Consider the following 19,145-nt stretch of genomic DNA (forward strand, 5'->3'; position numbering starts at 1 on the left):
AGGCCCAGGCCGGCCTGCAGGAGGCATGCAAGGGAGGGGTGGGCCGTGGACAGGTGCTGGCCAGGACGGGACGGTGCTCAGGGCTGCACGGCCTGGCCAGCCCACAGCTTCCCTCGGCAGCCGCACTTCGGGCCGCCGCCTCCAGGGCAGGCCCCCGGGCCCACCACGCACAGCGACCCATCTACCCCTGCCCCTTCTCTGGGTCTCCCCAGGGCTGCCCGTTTCCAAGAGGCCAAGTTGGACCCTGGAGGCCACTACAGCCAGGACTGAGACGAGACGAAGCCACCAAAACAGACATGAGGCATGACGGCTCTTTCTGGGATTTTTATTTCTTTAAAATAATTCATACAAATGGTTACAGTCACGAACATGATTTTAACCAAAATATTGCTAGCCTACCACATCAGCAGGACGGCACCAGCGCAGGCGGGGACGCTGCCGTCCCTCCGCGTCCCCCAGGACAGACGTCGACGGCCCGCAGGCGCACCGGCCTCGCGCACACTCCTCCCCAAGGCGCTTCGCAGTGCCGTCTTCATTTGGAGCACGGGGGTTCATGCCAAAATTAGGAAAAACAGCCTTTGTTTTGTTTTTCTAAGTAACTCTAAAAATAAGACAAGCAGGTAGAAAAACAATGCACTGTGTGGCATAGAAAGAAAAACGGGAAGGATTCATTGTCCTGAGAAGTTTGCCAACTGCCTCACTCCGGGCACGTTCCCACATATAAAAGAAAAATAATCTCGAATTGACTCGCTGACTGCTCCCGCAGGTCTTCCTTGTTGACAGCTAAGCAAACAAATCCCCTGTAATGTTCTAAAAACTGTACACAGACAAGAACATTCATGATAGAATTAACTACTAACTTCTTTTGCTGAACGAGGAACGCAAAGGACACGGGGCAGGGACCCAGCCCACGGGGCTGGACGAGCACAATCCACACGAGGGGGCCACGGCCCTCGCCGCCCGCACGCCCGCCGGTCTCCGGGGCTGCGGCCGCTACGCAGTGCCACCTCCGCGCAGGGGGGCTGGGCTGTGCGGCGCCAAGTGCCGGGTGCTGAGGCTGGAAAGCTCCTCCCGGGCTACAACTGGTCACTCGAGTGGTCTCTGTCCGCCTCAGGCTTGACAGTTTGGCCGGGAGAAGGGGCGTGGGGTGGGTGGGCCACGGGGGGCAGGCCGTGGGACAGGGACATGGCGCTGGGGACGATGCCTTCAACAGCGGCTGGGATGCCTGTGGGGGCCACGCCCACCACGCCCGGGGGGTACCTGCTGGAAGAGGACGGTCAGCGCGTGAGGTCCCACCTGTGGGGAGGGGGCTGTTCCCAGAGAGGACCCCCTCTTGGCAGACATGCCCCCACAGGATCTCTTCCTTGGTGGGGCATGGGCAGCACTGGGGCATGGCCTCCCTGCCCTGCCATCTCTAGGTGACTTAATCACGAGGTCCCTGCCGTGCCCTGAAGCCTCCTCTTCCCAGGATCCCTCGCTGCCCTCTGCGCACAGTGAGGCCTCTGCCCCTTGATCCTGCATCCACCAGGCCCTGAAGGCCGCCCCAGCTGGGTCTCCTTCCAAAAAGCCCGGGTTCTTACAGCCTTTCATGTATGGACCACGACATGCCTGTCATGATCCTCTGTGTCCACTGGGGCCTGCCTGAGCGGACACATGCCAGGCCTCAGAGTCCTACCATGGGCCGCTGTGCCTTCTGCAGGACTGAGGTGCCTCTACCAGAGCATACGATGCCAGGGGCTGGGCCCGGGCTCCAGGCTGAAGCCCTGGTTGACAGGAGGCTACCTGTGTCCCACTCCCCTGCCACTCACCTGTAGGCGGCCCCGTTGAGCTCAGGGTGCACAACGGCTGGGTCCATGCTGGCCCAGTGAGTGGCGGCTGTCAGGTGGTCCTTATTGACGCAGTTTTTCAGACTGTCCGGGATCCGGCCTGGGAGGAGCAAAGCGAGGAATGATGGCACCCAGGTGAAAGCAGCACAGCTCCCAGGGGAGCTGGGGTGGCCGCTCGCGAGGACCCACTGCCCCCACGGGCCCCTGGGGACAGCGGGGTCCTGCCGTCTGGGCACAGTAACCCTTGGTGGGGATGCCCGCCCCAGGGCCCCTGTGCTGAGCCCAGGAGTTTCTAGAGGCTCATGCGCTCACACCTGGCCTTTGCCCCCAGAGGCCCCTTGTTCCCCGTGGCATGGAGTGGACTTGGCTGGATGCAGGAACAGCAGAGTGCCCACCTGTGATGGCTCTGCGGATCTCCCGGGCCGCCTCCTCGCGCATCTCGATGGAAGCCTGCTCGCTGTACCATGCAGCATGGGGGGTGCAGATGAGGTTGGGCGCGTCCTTCAGGGGGCCCTGGCTAAAGCTACGGACAGTGCAGCACAGGGTCAGAGGGGTCCAAGTGCTGTGGCCAGGCCCTGGGATCCGAGTGCCTGCCCTGCAACTGGGCACTAAGACCCGTCAGCCGGGCTAACTGCAAGGCCAGAGCCTGGGATGATCAGACCCGCTAAGGGACCCTGACAGCAGCAGGGGTGAGGGGTGGGGAGGGACAGATCCTGCAGGGGGATCTCCAAGCCCCTCAGAGGAGGAGCCGGGGCTGGGGGAATGCTGGCATGGCTCCCCCTGGCAGAAAGGACTGTGGGCACTGCGGATTGTGGGCTCTCAGACAAGCCCACCCCACCTGGCTGTCTCCTCTGGAGCTGAACATCCAGCCCAGGACTGGCCGGTTGCCCACAAGGGGATCAGCCGCCTCAGGCACCAGGCTACTGCATGTGGTGAAGGTCTGAGCTGCCCTGGCCTCCCTGAGACCAGCTGGCCCCCAGGAGGAAGGTTAGTCCAGAGCGGGTCACAGGCAGGACATGAGGCCAGGACAGCCATACCTGTGACCTGGCTGCCTGATGGGACTGTGGAGACCACGCGTGGGTGGCTGAAAGCCCCGGACCACAGAGGGGTTGGGGAACAGTCCTGAGCCTGTCCCTCCCAGCGCTGTAGCCAGGGTGGGCCTGGCACCTGGAGGCTTGTCCTTGCTCACACAGTGGGCTGTGAAACCCTCCCCCAATGCCAGCAGCAAGGGCCTGGCTTGGGAGAGATTCTGTCTCCAGGTCACTGCTAGGAGGATGGTGGGCAGGGCCAGTGGGCACAGCTGATTGCAGAGACCACCTAAGGCTGAGCGAGGATGGGCAGTGGGCACCACCAGAGGCACCTGAAGGGCTCTGACTCGTGCACGTCCAGGGCTGCGCCGCGGATCCGCCCCTCCTTCAAGGCCTGGGCTAGCGCCTTCTCGTCCACCAGGCCGCCCCGGGCCGTGTTCACTAGGAAAGCCCCTTGCCTCATCTGGGAACACAACATGAAGAGTGGTTAACACGGGCACCGCCTTACCCACTGCAGCAGTGTGTCTGCGAGCAGCCCACCTCACACCTGCCGGGGAGGACTCAGGGCCTCCTTCCCAGCCCAAGGCCCTCCCTGGAATCCAAGACTAAAGGCCCCGGTGGGCTGCACCATGGTTCTCACAGGCTGCCCAGGTCTCAGGCCTGCCTGGCCCCGACCGCTCCTAGAGGGCTGCTGCTGCAGCAGACGCACCGCATGCACTCGGCTTCTTCCCAGGCGTGGCTGGCCACGGGGTCGCCTGGCTTGGCCCATTTTGTACATCGTGCCTGGAAAGGATCCAGGGCATTGGAGCACTCCTGACCCCCACATCCAGGTTCCCAGGTGCCCCTCTCCTGGCTCTCTCCAGCCCAGCCTCCCTCCAGCAGGCCCTCGCCACGCACCCCCAATGCCGCACGACACAGAGCCCCCAGGTGTCTTCCCTGAGGTGTGGCCTTTCACAAGGTGACCCCAGCCAGAGGGCCCCGTTGTGAGCATGAGGTGCAGCAGAACTCTCCCTGTTCCAGTAGTTTCATTTCTTATTTCCTTATTTTTTCAAAAGGGCCTTGGGGTTGGTTCCCCCACTTCATGGTGAGGGGTTTCCTGTGACCTCCATTTCACCCCAAGCAAGCACACCTAGCCGCAGTGCTCAGCACCATCTGTCTGGGTCACAATGGCTTTTCCTTGGTCACTTCCTGCCCGTGTGGCCTCACACCCAGTTCTCGGTGATGGCAGGGTTCTGACCCATGTCCACATACCACATCCTGCCTACTAAGAGACCCCAGACCCACGACTCAGAGAAAAAAGGTGCAGTGGCAGGTGTGCGGCCGCACTCTCTGCACACTGCAGCAGTCTGGGGCAAACAGAGAGGATGGGGGCCCTGTCACATGTTGTGCACACACATGTGTAAACATGGGACAGTTCACACGCACGTACCCACATACAAACACACATACGGAAGTGCACACACATGACCATGGGAGGCAATGCCCAGCTCCAGCTCCTGCCCTAACACGAGCAGCTTGCAGGGCAATGCCAGGGCTGAGATCTCAGCTTCGAGTGCCATCCTTGGGCAGAGGCTTACTTTTCCAGCTGTGCACTTAAGACCTTGTGCTGGTGATATGTCACTGAGAGTGGCATAGGAGGGTGCACCAGGCCACTGTGTCCGTCCCATCTGAGAGGATAGTAGGACTTTACGAAAATCGGAGTTTTTAAGTTAAGCGGCTCTGCCACTGCCACAGGCTGACACCAGAAGAGAATTTCAGGAGTCCTGAGTAGAACTTAGGAAATGAAAGAAAAGTCTGTACAGACAGTTTCCCAAAGCAGGGACGGGGACCCCACAGTGCTGCTCAGGGAGGTGGGGACCTTGCCCTCAGCAGGGTTCTGGGAGGGACCTGCTGTCCTGCCAGGGCCGCCTGGGCAGCGGCACCTGCAGGGAGACTGCCAGCAGGAGCTGCCGGTCACCTGCCTCTCTGCACCTCCTGCTGGCCAGGGTAGGACAGGGCCCCAGACAGGACAGCAGCAGAGCAGCAGCTGCGCCCACCTGCTTGACGGTGAAGTCGTTGATGAGGTGGTGGTTGTGCTCGTTGAGGCCACAGTGCAGGGTCACGCAGTCACTATGAAAGAGCAGGTCCTGCAGGGTGCTCACACGCTGTAGCCCCAGTGCTCGCTCGATGCCGTCCGACAGGTACGGGTCATAGAAGAGGACGCTGAAGCCGAAGGCCTTGGCCCGCAGTGCCACTGCCTGCCCCACGCGACCTGGCAGGTGGAGACATGTGTGAGACATGTGTGAGATACGTGTGAGACGTGTGTAAGATATGTGTGAGACATGCATCCCCATGGTGGGGGGTCAGCCCCTCTGCCCAAGCTGCCCCAAAGCCAGGGCCCGAGTGGCCTCCTCTGTGCCTAAGTATGCCTGTGTGCAAGGGCAACACCAGACCCCTGCAGCTGCGGTCTGCTGCGTGCACACACACACACTCTGCTCTGGCTCCTTCTGCCAAGCATGGGCCATACCATGGGGAGCGGGAAGGGGAAGTGGGAGCCCCTTGGCATCAATAGCTCATGCCACCACCAGCCACTCCACCACCCGCAGCCTGTCCACAGGGTGCAACATGAACCACCCTGTGCACCAAGGCTATGGTGCTTGCTTGCCTGGGCCCTATCCCTGGTCTATTTTTGGGTCCACCCCTCAAGTGTCTCTGGCATCTCAGCTCTGGCCATCACTTATTGAAACAGCAAACGGTGCAGGAGGGAGACCCTCAGGACCAAGGGTTGTGCCTGTGCGATTCACATCTCATTAGCACAGATGGCAGAGAAGCCTCATCACAGGTGGACGCACTGGCCCCCACCTGGGCAGCAGCAGCCTGGGCATGGAGAGACCAGCCCGCCAGGCGGTCAGTGCAGGACAGAAGGAGCAGGGAGGGCAGGATGCAGCCTGATGCTGAAGGGACCTCCCAGCCACTCTCTGGGGACTAGGTTTAGAGGGTAGAATAACCAAGAAAGCTGAGCACTTAGTCTCCACTAACCAAATTCTAGCAACGGATGAGCCCACTCCAGAAGGAGAGTGGCAGCTACCTCCACCCCTGGGACAAGGCCAGGTGCCTGAGCAAACCAGCCACAGTGGTGAAGGCTCTGCAGGAGGAAGTGGGGGCAGGCTGGTCTCTACATAATGCTGAAGACAGGTCATGGCCTGAATTACAGAGAAGTCCCCAGCACAACCCCCCTGCCTATCAATTCCCCCAGGGAATTTCTACTTCATGTTCACAAAGAGCTGGGGCTGGGCAGGAAGGGGGGTGGTATAGACAGAGAGAGACAGAGATCTGTCACAGTGTACAGAGTGGAAAGAGGTCTTGTTGAATCACCGGCCTTTGGCAGATGTCTGAATCTACCTGTGAGAAGAAACCACCCACAGCTATAGGCCAGCAACACCCAGCACCACCAGCTCACTCTCACCACCCAACAGAGGACAGAGTGACTACTGTGGGCATGAATATCATTTACTCTAGTCTCTACCACTGTCTTCTACACAGTGTCTGTTATGCAACAAAAAATTATTATGACACATGAAGTAGAAAAATATGACTTCTGATTAAAACAAAAACCAAAAAAACAGAAGCAGACCCATGGACGGCCCAGATGGTATAATTAACTGACAGGAACATTCAAATAACCATTATAAGTGTTACATAAATTATGGGCAAATATGGATCTAATAGGTGAAAAGATAGAGAATTCCAGCAGAGAAATGACAACCCTGTAAAAGAACCAAATAGAATTCTAGAACTAAAAAATCATATCTGAAACGAAGCATTCGCTGGATAAGGCTAACAGTAAAAAAAGGTTCAGCAAACTTGAAGATAGGAGCTCAAAACCAGTAGAAATTACCCAAGCTAAAGCAGAGAAGGTGAAAATTTTAAAAAGAAAAAAAATTTTTAAAGAACAAAAATGAATAAAATGTCAGAGACTTATGAGATAATAACAAATGGTCTAAAATATGTGTATATGGAGTCCCAGAAGCAGAGGAAACAAAGAAAATGAGAAAGAAAAAATGTGAAAAATTAGTAGATAAGAATTTTTCAAAACTGATGAAAGACATTAACCCACAGATCCCAAGAGGCTCAGAAAACTCCAAGGCGTAAATACAAAGAAAACAGCCAGAGAAAACAATTATACATGTTCAGAGTAAAAATGATGGGAGTGATGGCTGATTGCTTCTGGGAAGCAACAGAAGTCAGCAGACAATGGAAAGACTCATGGAAAGTGTTGGAAGGCAGCTGAGAATTCCACACCAAGAGAACAGCCTTCAAAGATGAGGGTGAAACACGTTTTCACATGACAAAACCTGAGCAATTGCCACTAGCAAGCCACATTTCTATCAGCACCGCACTCTCCCGAGTGAGCCACGGGCCGGCCCGCAAGCCACATTTCTAAAAGCGATTCTTCAGGCTACAGGAAATGATACCAGATGGTAGCCAGGATCTGGAGAAGGAATAGAGAACCAGAAAGAGCAAACATGGGTAAATACAGGGAAAAAAAAAAAATCACTGAAAAGCTACCTTGAAAGACAATTGGCTAATAGTTTATCATATAATTTATAGCATGTGAAGAAATAGAAAATATGGAACTACTAGGAAAAAAACAAGAGGGAGCAAAAGGAATCATTCTGTGGAAAGCTTCTCCATTATTCATGAATATGTAACAGTAACTCATGAACACTGTAATAATTTAAGGATGCATGTTGTAATCTCTAAAGTAAAAACTAAAAAATATCAGTAAGAAGTGTAGGTTAAACAGCAATAGAGAATATAAAATGGAATAATTCTTGAAAAACTTGGTTAATGTAAAAGAAGACTGGAAAGGAGAAACAAAGGAAAAAAGAATAGATGGAACAAATAGAAAACAAACAACAAGATGACAGACTTAAACCCAAACATACCAGTAATTACTTTAAATGAAGGAACTAAACACTCTAATTAAAAGGCAAAGATTGTCAGACTGGATAAAGAAATAAGACCGAACTACATGCTGTTACCAAAAACTCACTTTAAATATAAGGACAGAGACAAGTTGAAAGTAAAGAATGGAAAAGACATACAACACAAACACGATTCAAAAGGAAGCTGGGATGGCTACATTAACGTCAGACCAGTGACACCACAGAGAGACTGACAGCAAGCACCGTACTTAATGGTGAAATAGTAAAACCTTTTCTTTCAGGTCAGGAACAAAACAATAATGCCTACACTCTCTGCTTCTATTCAACGTGGTGCTGACAATCACAGCTAATACAAAAGGCAGAAAAAAAAAAAAAGGAAATCAAAGAAATAAAAGGCATAGAGATCAAAAAGGGAAAAGTAAAGCTGTGTTTATTTGTAGGTGACACAACAATGTATGCAGAAAATCTGAGAGAATCAACAACCAGAATTTAGTAAAGCTGTGGGATATGAGATAAGTATACAAAAACCAAGGGTCTTTCTAAACACTAATAACCAACCAATGGAAAACAAAACCAAAATATATCATTTACAATAGCATTTACAATACAAAATACCCAACAATAAATTTAAAAGACTATGTGGAAAACTTCTACACCAATAATTACAAAACAGTGTTAAGAAAAGCTAAAATAGGGCTGACCCCGTGGCGCACTCGGGAGAGTGCGGCACTGGGAGCGCAGCGACGCTCCCGCCGTGGGTTCGGATCCTATATAGGAACGGCCGGTGCGCTCACTGGCTGAGTACCAGTCACGGAAAAGCCAAAAAAAAAAAAAAAGAAAAAAAAGAAAAGCTAAAATATAAAACAAACAGAAAGACATGTCATATTCACGTGCTGGAATACTCAAAATTGTTAAGAGGTCAGCGTTCCCCAAACTGATACATGGACTCAACAAAACGTAAACTGACGTGCTGATTCTAAAATGGGAATGAAAACGTGTGGGACCTAAACGCAACCTACCAGGCTTCAAGACTTACTACAGCTGAGACAGTGTGGAGCTGGTGAAGGCAGAGACAAGGAGACCAGCACAGCAGAAGTGTCCGGACAGACTCTCCTCTGTGGCCCACTGACTTCTGACCAGCTGCCAGGGCTCTTGGCTGGGGAAGGCAGGCCCCTCAACACATGGCACTGGAGCGACTTGCCCCTGACACCAACCTCTCACGAGACACAAAGTGTAGTTCCAGGCTGGCCCGGAACCTACACGTGACAGCTGAGACTAAAAAGCTTCTAGAAGAAAATAAACTATCTTCATAACCTTGGGGTAGACAGAGACTCTTCAGGACAAAAAGGGCATTAACCTAGAAGAAAGAAGTGAAAGCTGACAGCTTGTTCTCATCACAGGGAGCTTAACCAGGAGAGCCCAGAGGAAAGCCACAGGCTGGGAGAAAATGTCCACAGTGCACGCGGGTCTGACGAGAACTTGATGCACACACGTAAGGAATTTACAGAATCAACGCTAAAAAGATAGCCAAAGGAACCACAGGAGAAGCCCCGGAAGGGCACTTTCCCTCACAGCAGAGGGACTCCGAGTGGCCAGGAGTGCACGAAAAGGTGCTTCTCTTCCTTAGTTATCACAAAACTGCAAAACTGCAGATTCCCACCAGAATGGGTTCGACTACGAAGACTGACAGTACCAAGTGCTGGTAGGACATGAGCTAGCGGGACCCTCCTACGTGGCTGACAGGCGTGCAAAGCCCACAGCTGTCTGCAGAACGGCTTCAGGTTTCCTTGGAGGAAACAAAGCCCTGCTCCGGGACCCAGGAGTGGAATGACAAAATCTAAGAGAGATGAGTGTCATGTACACAAAGAGACTCACACAAATATGTTAACAGCAGCTTTATTTGCTTTAGCCAAAAATTTAAAACAAGAAGTCCATCGACAAGATGCTGGGTAAATGAATTACGGTACGTCCACACAACGGAATTCTGTTCATCAGTAACAAGTAACTACTGAATCACACAAACGTGGATGAAAACCAAAGCGTCATACTGACTGAAAGCAGACAGACACAAAAGGTGACATGTGCTGGGATTCCATTTCAGCACAGCTGACAAGACTGACCAACAGTGCCAGAACCACATCACTAACTATCATGGGCAGGGGCAGGGTTTGGGACAGAAAAGCACTCCAGGGAACTGTCTCGGTAACACAAACGTGCGTGTCCTACCAGCCCAGTGGTGCTTACTTGGGTGTTGACCATAAAATATTTTCCAGTGTGCACTGCAGAGAGTGCATTTGCAGAAAGAAGGGAGGTTTTGAAAAAACAGGAAAAAGACGTAAGCTGTGGGCACTGGAGGCACGACATGGTGGGAGGCAGCCATCTGCACAGAGGAACAATAAGTCACAAAAACTGCTCACGACTTATGTTTATCACAACCAGCATGTAACCACACTTGTGAAATGAATCTCATGTATTCCACGCTTAAAGAGACCTAAATTCGAGGTGTGCAGAGGGGAGGAGCAGGAGACAGGGCAGAGCATGGCCCTCGGGGGCATGACCAGCCTCACAGAGCATGAGGCTGTCCCACAGAGGAAGGCCACAACACAGACAGGACACAGAGAGGTGAGAGCCTGCAGTCGGCCTCAGAAGGGCTCTGCAATCAGAGGCCAGGGGTCGCAGGTGGGCAGCAAGGGGGGTGGGAGTTGGGCCCCTGCCTGCAAGCCAGAAGCTGTGGAGTCAGAGGGGCCGTCCCTGTACCCCTGGAGGCAGAACCCACTCTCCTCAGCTCCCAGGAAGGCCAGAGGTGCTTCATCTGGGGACCCCGAGCCCTTGGGAGGGAACTCTGAGCTAGCTCCAGAGGGGCCTCCAAGTAGTCAAGACGAAGCAGAGAGGATGCACCCCAGGGCCAGGCATGAGAGCCCTGGTGAGGCCACACCCTCCTGCAGCCCCCGGCAGTCAGACTTGGTGGGTGTTCACCACCAACATGGGGGATGGAAACACTGCCAGGCACCCTGAGAGCCCTGTGGCAGGAGGGTTGGGCCAGCTGACCACCTCTGACCATCTGGACCCACCTTTCCCACCACGGCCCTGGCCAGACCCCCATGGCAAACCCAAGTGAGGCAGGCAGGCCGGTCCTTCAACAAACCACATGTGCCAGGGGTCAGTGGCTGGGACCCTGAAGTGGAAGGGGAGGGGCGGGGAGGGGAAAGGAGGGGCACCCCCAGCCCTCAGACCTGTTGAACAGTGGGTGGAGGGGCACTCTCAGACCAACCCCTTGCCCTAAAGCAAGTGTGTCCTCATCATCAAGATGACTCCAAATATCCCCCCAGATGCCCAAATAGAGGCGGGAGGTGAGCAGGGCTGGTGCAGGGTGGAGGTGGCAGCAGTGGATTGGTCGGGGGGCAAGCTGCCTGGAGAACATTCAGGAAGCAGGGTGATGGGGGAGGGGGTGCCAACCCAGGTGAGACCCTGGACACAGGGAGCTCCTGTACCACCCACAGGGGCCACTCATGCTGGACAAGCAGGCAGTGCTCAGGAGACCGGCACCAGCAAGAGACAACCGCAGTCACCCCAGAAGGTGTCGAGTGGTCTTCAGAAGTGGGCCCCTCCACCCACTCACCCCTGGTCCTGCTGCCCGAACCTCCAAAATTCCTTCCACCCCACCCTCTGCACCTGCTACCTCTGCCCAAATGCTGTTCCCAAGGCCCTCACAGGGTCCATCCTCCCCCAGCCCTCCGCCAGCCCTGCTTTCCCTCACAACACATCTCTGTTCCCCAGATTACAGACACATACGCATGCACACAGACACACACATGCACTTACACGCACTGCTTCTCTGAGTGCAGGGTGGGGCCCAGGCCTGTGTGGGGCTACTCACTGTTACACATGGACACAGAAAGTGAATGAGTGAGTGAATGAGTGAGTGAGTGAGTGAGTGAATGAGTGAATGAGTGAGTGAATGAGTGAGTGAGTGAATGAGTGAGTGAGTGAATGAGTGAGTGAGTGAATGAGTGAGTGAGTGAATGAGTGAGTGAGTGAGTGAGTGAGCGAGCGAATGAGTGAGTGAGCGAGCGAATGTGTGAGCGAGTGAGTGAGTGAATGAATGAGTGAGTGAATGAGTGAGTGAGTGAATGAGTGAGTGAGTGAGTGAATGAGTGAGTGAGTGAATGAGTGAGTGAGCGAGAATGAGTGAGTGAGCGAGTGAATGAGTGAGCGAGCGAGTGAATGAGCGAGTGAGCGAGTGAGTGAGTGAGTGAATGAGTGAGTGAGTGAATGAGTGAATGAGTGAGCGAGAATGAGTGAGTGAGCGAGCGAATGAGTGAGCGAGCGAGTGAATGAGCGAGTGAGCGAGTGAGTGAATGAGTGAGTGAGCGAGTGAGTGAGCGAGTGAGTGAATGAGTGAGTGAATGAGTGAATGTGAGTGAATGAATGAGTGAAAGTGAATGAGTGAGTGAATGAGTGAATGTGAGTGAATGAGTGAATGTGAGTGAGTGAATGTGTGAGTGAATGAGTGAGTGAGTGAGTGAATGAGTGAGTGAATGTGTAAGTGAATGAGTGAGTGAATGAGTGAATGTGAGTGAATGAGTGAGTGAATGAGCGAGTGAGCGAGTGAGTGAATGAGTGAGTGAGTGAGTGAGTGAGTGAATGAGCGAGTGAGCGAGCGAGTGAGTGAGTGAGTGAGTGAATTAGTGAGTGAATGTGAGTGAATGAGCGAGTGAATGAGTGAGCAAGTGAGTGAATGAGTGAGTGAATGAGCGAGTGAATGAGTGAGCAAGTGAGTGAATGAGTGAGCGAGCGAGCGTGTGAGCGAGTGAGTGAGTGAATGAGTGAATGAGTGAATGAGCGAGCGAGTGAATGTGTGAGCGAGCGAGTGAATGAGCGAGCGAGCGAGTGAATGAGTGAGTGAATGAGCGAGCGAGCGAGTGAATGAGCGAGTGAATGAGTGAATGAGTGTGAGTGAGTGAATGAGTGAGCGAGCAAGTGAGTGAATGAGTGAGTGAATGAGTGAGCGAGCGAGTGAGCGAGCGAGTGAGTGAGTGAATTAGTGAGTGAATGTGTGAGTGAATGAGTGAGCAAGTGAGTGAATGAGTGAGCGAGCGAGCGTGTGAGCGAGTGAGTGAGTGAATGAATGAGTGAATGAGTGAGTGAATGAGCGAGCGAGTGAATGTGTGAGCGAGCGAGTGAATGAGCGAGCGAGCAAGTGAATGAGTGAGTGAATGAGCGAGCGAGCGAGTGAATGAGCGAGTGAATGAGTGAATGAGTGTGAGTGAGTGAATGAACGAGCGAGTGAGTGAATGAGTGAGTGAATGAGTGAGCGAGCGAGTGAGCGAGCGAGCGAGTGAGTGAGCGAGTGAGCGAATGAGTGAGTGAGCGAGCGAGCGAGCGTGCGAGCGAGTGACTGGGTGAAGGAGTGAGTGAGTGAACGAGTGAGTGAATGTGTGAGTGAATGTGAGTGAATGTGTGAGTGAGTGAATGAGTGAGTGAGTGAATGTGAGTGAATGTGTGAGTGAATGTGAGTGAGTGAATGAGTGAGTGAATGTGTGAATGTGTGTGAGTGAATGTGAGTGAATGTGTGAGTGAATGTGTGAGTGAATGTGAGTGAATGTGAGTGAGTGAGCGAATGTGTGAGTGAGTGAGTGAGTGAATGAGTGAGTGAATGAATGTGTGAGTGACTGAGTGAGAATGTGTGAGTGAGTGAGTGAGGGAATGTGTGAGTGAGTGCGTGAATGTGAGTGAGTGAATGAGTGAGTGAATGAGCGAGTGAGTGAATGTGCGAGTGAATGAGTGAGTGAGTGAATGAGTGAGTGAGTGAATGAGTGAGTGGATGTGTAAGTGAATGAGTGAATGAGTGAGTGAATGAGTGAATGTGAGTGAATGAGTGAGTGAATGTGAGTGAATGAGTGAGTGAATGAGTGAGTAAATGAGTGAGCGAGTGAGCGAGTGAGTGAATGAGTGAGTGAGTGAGTGAGTGAATGAGCGAGTGAGTGAGCGAGTGAGTGAGTGAATGAGTGAGTGAATGTGTGAGTGAATGAGCGAGTGAATGAGCGAGTAAGCGAGCGAGCGAATGAATGAGTGAATGTGTGAGTGAGTGAGTGAGTGAGTGAGTGAGTGAGTGAGTGAGTGAGTGAATGAGTGAGTGAGTGAGAGTGAGTGAGCGAGCGAATGTGAGCGAGTGAGTGAGTGAATGAGTGAGTGAGTGAGTGAGTGAATGAGTGAGTGAATGAGTGAGTGAGTGAGTGAGTGAATGAGTGAGTGAGTGAATGAGTGAGCGAGTGAATGAGTGAGCGAGCGAGTGAATGAGTGAGCGAGCAAGCGAGTGAATGTGTGAGCGAGCGAGCGAGTGAATGAGCGAGTGTGAGTGAGTGAATGAGTGAGTGAGTGAGTGAATGAGTGAGTGAGCAAGCGAGTGAGTGAGTGAATGAGTGAGTGAGCGAGTGAATGTGTGAGTGAATGTGAGTGAATGTGTGAGTGAGTGAGTGAGTGAGTGAGTGAATGTGAGTGAATGTGTGAGTGAATGTGTGAGTGAGTGAATGAGTGAGTGAATGTGTGAATGTGTGAGTGAGTGAATGTGAGTGTGAGTGAATGTGAGTGAATGTGAGTGAGTGAGCGAATGTGTGAGTGAATGAGTGAGAGAATGTGTGAGTGAGTGAGTGAATAAGTGAATGAGCGAGTGAATGAGTGAGTGAGGGAATGTGTGAGTGCGTGAATGTGAGTGAGTGAATGAGTGAGTGAATGAGCGAGTGAGTGAATGTGTGAGTGAATGAGTGAGTGAATGTGTGAGTGAATGAGTGAGTGAATGAGTGAGTGAATGTGTAAGTGAATGAGTGAGTGAATGAGTGAGTGAATGAGTGAGTGAGTGAATGAGTGAGTGTGAGTGAATGAGTGAATATGAGTGAATGAGTGAGTGAGTAAATGAGTGAGCGAGTGAGTGAGTGAGCGAGTGAGCGAGTGAGTGAATGAGTGAGTGAGTGAGTGAATGAGCGAGTGAGTGAGCGAGTGAGTGAATGAGTGAGTGAATGTGTGAGTGAATGAGCGAATGAGTGAATGTGAGCGAGTGAGTGAGTGAATGAGTGAGCGAGTCAGTGAATGAGTGAGTGAATGAGCGAATGAGTGAATGTGTGAGCGAGTGAGAGTGAACGAGTGAGTGAATGGATGAATGAATGAATGGGCGAATGGGTGAGTGAGAGAATGGATGAGTGGAACAGTGACTCAACAAGGGAGGGTGTGGACAAACCACAACCTGGGGTGGGACTCAGGGGCCAGAGGGTGGCTGCTGGTGACAAGCCCCTGCAGGTGACAGTGGGAAGAGGTCACTGGGCAACCCAGTCTCCACCTGACGGCAGTGTCCACTTAGCCAGCTCAGGGGCTGCAAGGGGTGTGTGCAGAACAGCATTCAGTGTGTGTAGCCATATGTGTGCCATCCATGTGACATCTGTGTGTGACCTCCACGTGTCCATGTGTGACATCATGCATGTCCACATGTGACACCTATGTGACAGGCATGTGTACCCATGTGTAGCATGTGTCTGTGACATCCATGTGCAACTGTGACATTCATGTCTCCGTGTGTAGATCTGTGACATCTGTGTGTTTGTGTGACCTCCATATATAACATGAGTCCATGTGTGACATACATGTATGGTGCACGTGACACCTGTGTCTTTGTGTGACATCCATGTTTGACCTCAGTGTGTATGTACACGTGAGGTCCATGTGTCCGTGTGTGTCCAGGTGTCCGTGTGACATCCGTGTGTCTGTGTGTATCCATGTGTCAGGTCCATGTGATGTCTGTGTCCATCCATGTGTGTCCAGGTGACATCTGTGTCTGCGTGTGACCTCCATGTGTGTCTGTGTGTGCACCCATGTGAAACCTCCGTGTGTGTCTGTGTGCACCTGTGAGTATAAAACACAGAGCCTGGTATTCCCAGGCCCTGTCCCCCCTGCCATTCATCCTCCGTCCTGTCTAGGTTGGCGACCTGACTCGCAGCCATGACCCACACTCTGGGCCCGTCCTCTCCTGAGCATGTGCTGAAGGGCAGAGACAGCAGACGCCAGCTGGGTGGTGTGTGCTGAGCAGCAGCCGGCTAACGCACCTAGTCCGATGATACCCAGGGTCTCCCCACGGATCCTGGCAGCGCCAGAGGCCACTTCGCGGATCTGCTCAACGCTCTGGACACGCGTGCCTTCCCGCAGTGCCTGGTGCAGCCAGGTGGTCCTCCGATAGAGGTTCAGGATGTGGCACAGGGTCGAGTCGGCAGTCTCCTCCACGGATGCGGCAGGCACGTTGCAGACGGCGATGCCTGGGGGACGTGACATATACAGGGGTCACTGCGTGGCCCAGCCCGACCTCTGGATGTAAACTCAGAGCCGCCAGTGCTGGGCATGTCCTGCGTGAGGTTTCATGAGTAAGAAGCTGGAAAACACGTCCCCCCGCTACCACAGGAAGCTCAGAAACACACACACGTCACGCCGACCGGGGGTGCTACACAGGGACTGCCCTGCCCCACATGCTCTAACTTTGGGCCCCATCTCCATATGGGGGCACCTCACAGCATACACGTGGGGACTGCAGGTGGGACACGACAATAGGCTGCCCTGACCCTTCCCGACGCGGCCTTGGGAGCCGAGCAGAAGCCAATGCCACGAACACCGCTTCTTCCCCGCCTGGCCACCAGCCGCTCGACCTTCCTGAGGAGTGCTGCAGCACCGGGGCTGCTGGGGGCCACAGCCAGCACAGAGTCAGGCACTGCCCCCACCACCCACCTGCACAGCCCTGTCCATCCCCTCAACCAGAAGCTCGGGCAGCCCGTGGGATGCGCGTTGGCGGTGCTCCTCCTCCCCAAGCCCCCTGCCTGTCTCCCCCAAGGGGCCAGGCCCAGGCCAGTGACCCAAGCGCAGAGGCGGTCCCTTCCTCTTTCAATGCCACCTCTCTTGAGCCCAGGCACCTGCTTGCCCTGCCCCAGCCCATCTTGACCAGGGGCCGCCTCCCGCCTCGACCTTCGCATCCCAGCTGGGTGGTTTCACCTCCATTTCCTACTCACTGTCCACCACGCAAGGAGGAAGGGCCCGGAGGCCAGGACGGGGCTGCACGGGAGAAACCAGGGCAGGATCCTACACTGCCCCCAGAAACACCTCTCCTCACTGTAAAATGTAAAACAAGGGACTGGAAGGAACCAATCTGTGCAGCCCATGAGATTTGGAAACAAAACTGCCACCTGAGGGCGGACCAGGTCCCAGGGACCTCCCTGTCCCCGGCTGGCCAGGTCATGAAGGAATGACTGCACAGCTCAGCTGCCAAGTGTCCCTGGCTAGAGGAATCACAAGGACAATGAAGATGGCAGAGAGCTGGGCCCCAGGGCTGCCCTGACACCATAGGCCCTTCCAAGCACCGCCTGCAGATCACAGAGGGAGGGACAGACTGGCATGAGGTTTCAGCCCGTGGAGTCAGCCGTGGGCACAAGCAGTACAAACAACCAAGCAGAGGTGTGACTGCAAATGCCACCTGCTTTCCACAGACAGAAACTGAAGACTTGTCCGACTCTGCAACCCTATAGCTGCTGCCTAGGGGAAAAGAGAAGGAAAGCCAGACGCCAGAGACACTGTTTGCCAACTGATGCCCGTTACTAGCACGGAAAAAGCGAAGAGAACGAAAGAGAGAGAGAAGAGTATCCCTCAGCATGGTCAAGCCCTGTTTCGTTGTTTTGGGGTGTGCATGTACACGTGTGTATGTGTGCAGATACGTGTGCATGTGTGCATTGTGTGTGCATGTACCAGGTGGCAACACGCACTGCCTGTCCTGCTGTCTTGGTGATGGAGACTTGTGAGCCCTGACGGGGACACATTGACCATCTGTCTGTGCAGACACCCCTGCCCTCACCCCAGGGCCCTGGCGGCTCAGCAAGACAGAGGACATGTGGCCCAAGGCCAGGTCTTCTGAGAAAAGCTCTACCACCTGCACCTGCCCCAGATGGGAGCCCCCAGTCACCTTCACAGACCAGGCAACCTCAGCAGGATGCTCCTTCCTGTAAACCAAAACCTCAACAGGCAGAGAAAAACGTGACAGAGGCCACAGCAAGGACACACAACACAAGCTCTGCAGAGCAGGGAAGAGCCCAGAAAAATCCTACCTAAGTCCCCGGCTGACTTGATGTCGATGTTGTCAAAGCCACTGCCGATGCGCACAATTATTCGAAGTGCCTTGAACTTCTCCAGGTCCTCTCTGGTCAGCGTGATGGTGTGGTACATCAGGGCCCCCACAGCCTCGTTCAGGACCTGGAGTGCACAGAAGACACGCAGCACTGAGCGTGGTGGGCACCAGCCTGCAGCATGCTCAGCTGTTGTCCCGGTGGGTCTGGCACCCACACTGCGGAAGGTAGCATGTTGCCTTACGGCTCTGGCTCCCCCAAACCAGCCTGGACCCTGGGGGAGCAAAGTGGCCGCTTCCCCCCAAGTTTGGCCTTGGGCTGGGCAGGCCGAGGTCCCACAGCCCCCCAGGCCGTCTCCTGTGTGCACATGTGGCCTCGCTGGCTGGAAGCTGCCTGTGCCCCACTCCCACCCTCGGCTCAGCCCCATCAAAGGAACGGGGATCCCCACCCACTATCAACATGAGGAAACAGGAGCTGGCACACAGCACTGAGGGAAGGACACGGGAAATGCAGCTCATGTTCTGTTGGCACTAGCTGCTAAAATAGGTGGAAAACACTGCATGTTGGGAGGACAAAGAGCACCAGAAACTCACAGACCCTGCGGGGACAGAGTGCTACAACCTCTGGGAATGTGCAGGCTGACACAGAGCGGGACCACCCTGCGACCCACCAGCCATGAGGGCTCGACTGCAGAAACACATGCACAGTCCCAGAGATGCCAGAGAGCCCTCCAAGACATGCTGCTCCCGACGGCCCAGACAAGACATGTGACCCGAGGCATGGGGACACAGGAGGCCACAGGTGCACAAGCACATACCAGCGTGCAGGGCTCAGTCCTGTGCATGTGCTCACAGCTGACAACCATGTCTACATTTCTGTAGTTTCTGTGACAAGCCCCCACTGATGTGTAACACCATGCCAGCTTGGCATGTTTAGCCTCGTCCTGGGACGCAGCACGACAGCACCTGCTCCTCACCCCGCTTCATCGTGGAGGCCTGGGCCAGTGCCCAAAATCCAGTCACGGCTGACCATCCTCTGCCCAGCAGCTGGAACTTGAGGGTGCTGCACATGGGGCCGGCAGGGAGGTGGCCACCAGCCCAGCCAGGGGAGCAGTGGGGGCAGGACACGTAACCGAACCCTGTACAGACTGTGCCCACACACAGGGCCAATACCGTAAAGCTGCATCCATACCCAGTCATGGTGGAGGCTCCACACGGG

The 19,145-nt window shown here is 54.0% G+C and overlaps 1 protein-coding gene across 4 annotated transcripts in view; it reads right to left on the reverse strand.

The window, feature by feature from the left end:
- Positions 1-836: 836 nt before the first annotated feature.
- Positions 837-19,145, reverse strand: part of CTBP1 (C-terminal binding protein 1) — a 38,366-nt gene continuing 20,057 nt past the window's right edge. For 3 of the 4 annotated variants that reach the window (XM_063108781.1, XM_063108783.1, XM_063108784.1), the window contains 7 exons: positions 17,910-18,054; positions 15,876-16,082; positions 4,891-5,105; positions 3,187-3,317; positions 2,222-2,349; positions 1,809-1,926; positions 837-1,263 (listed from right to left, as the gene is read on the reverse strand). In XM_063108781.1, coding sequence (XP_062964851.1) covers positions 1,077-1,263; positions 1,809-1,926; positions 2,222-2,349; positions 3,187-3,317; positions 4,891-5,105; positions 15,876-16,082; positions 17,910-18,054 — 1,131 coding nt within the window. In that variant the 3' untranslated portion in view covers positions 837-1,076. The remainder of the gene's footprint in view (positions 1,264-1,808; positions 1,927-2,221; positions 2,350-3,186; positions 3,318-4,890; positions 5,106-15,875; positions 16,083-17,909; positions 18,055-19,145) is intronic. The other variant, XM_063108782.1, reaches the window with a different exon arrangement.

Source organism: Cynocephalus volans, chromosome 9, assembly GCF_027409185.1.
Source record: "Cynocephalus volans isolate mCynVol1 chromosome 9, mCynVol1.pri, whole genome shotgun sequence".
NCBI lineage: Eukaryota > Metazoa > Chordata > Mammalia > Dermoptera > Cynocephalidae > Cynocephalus > Cynocephalus volans.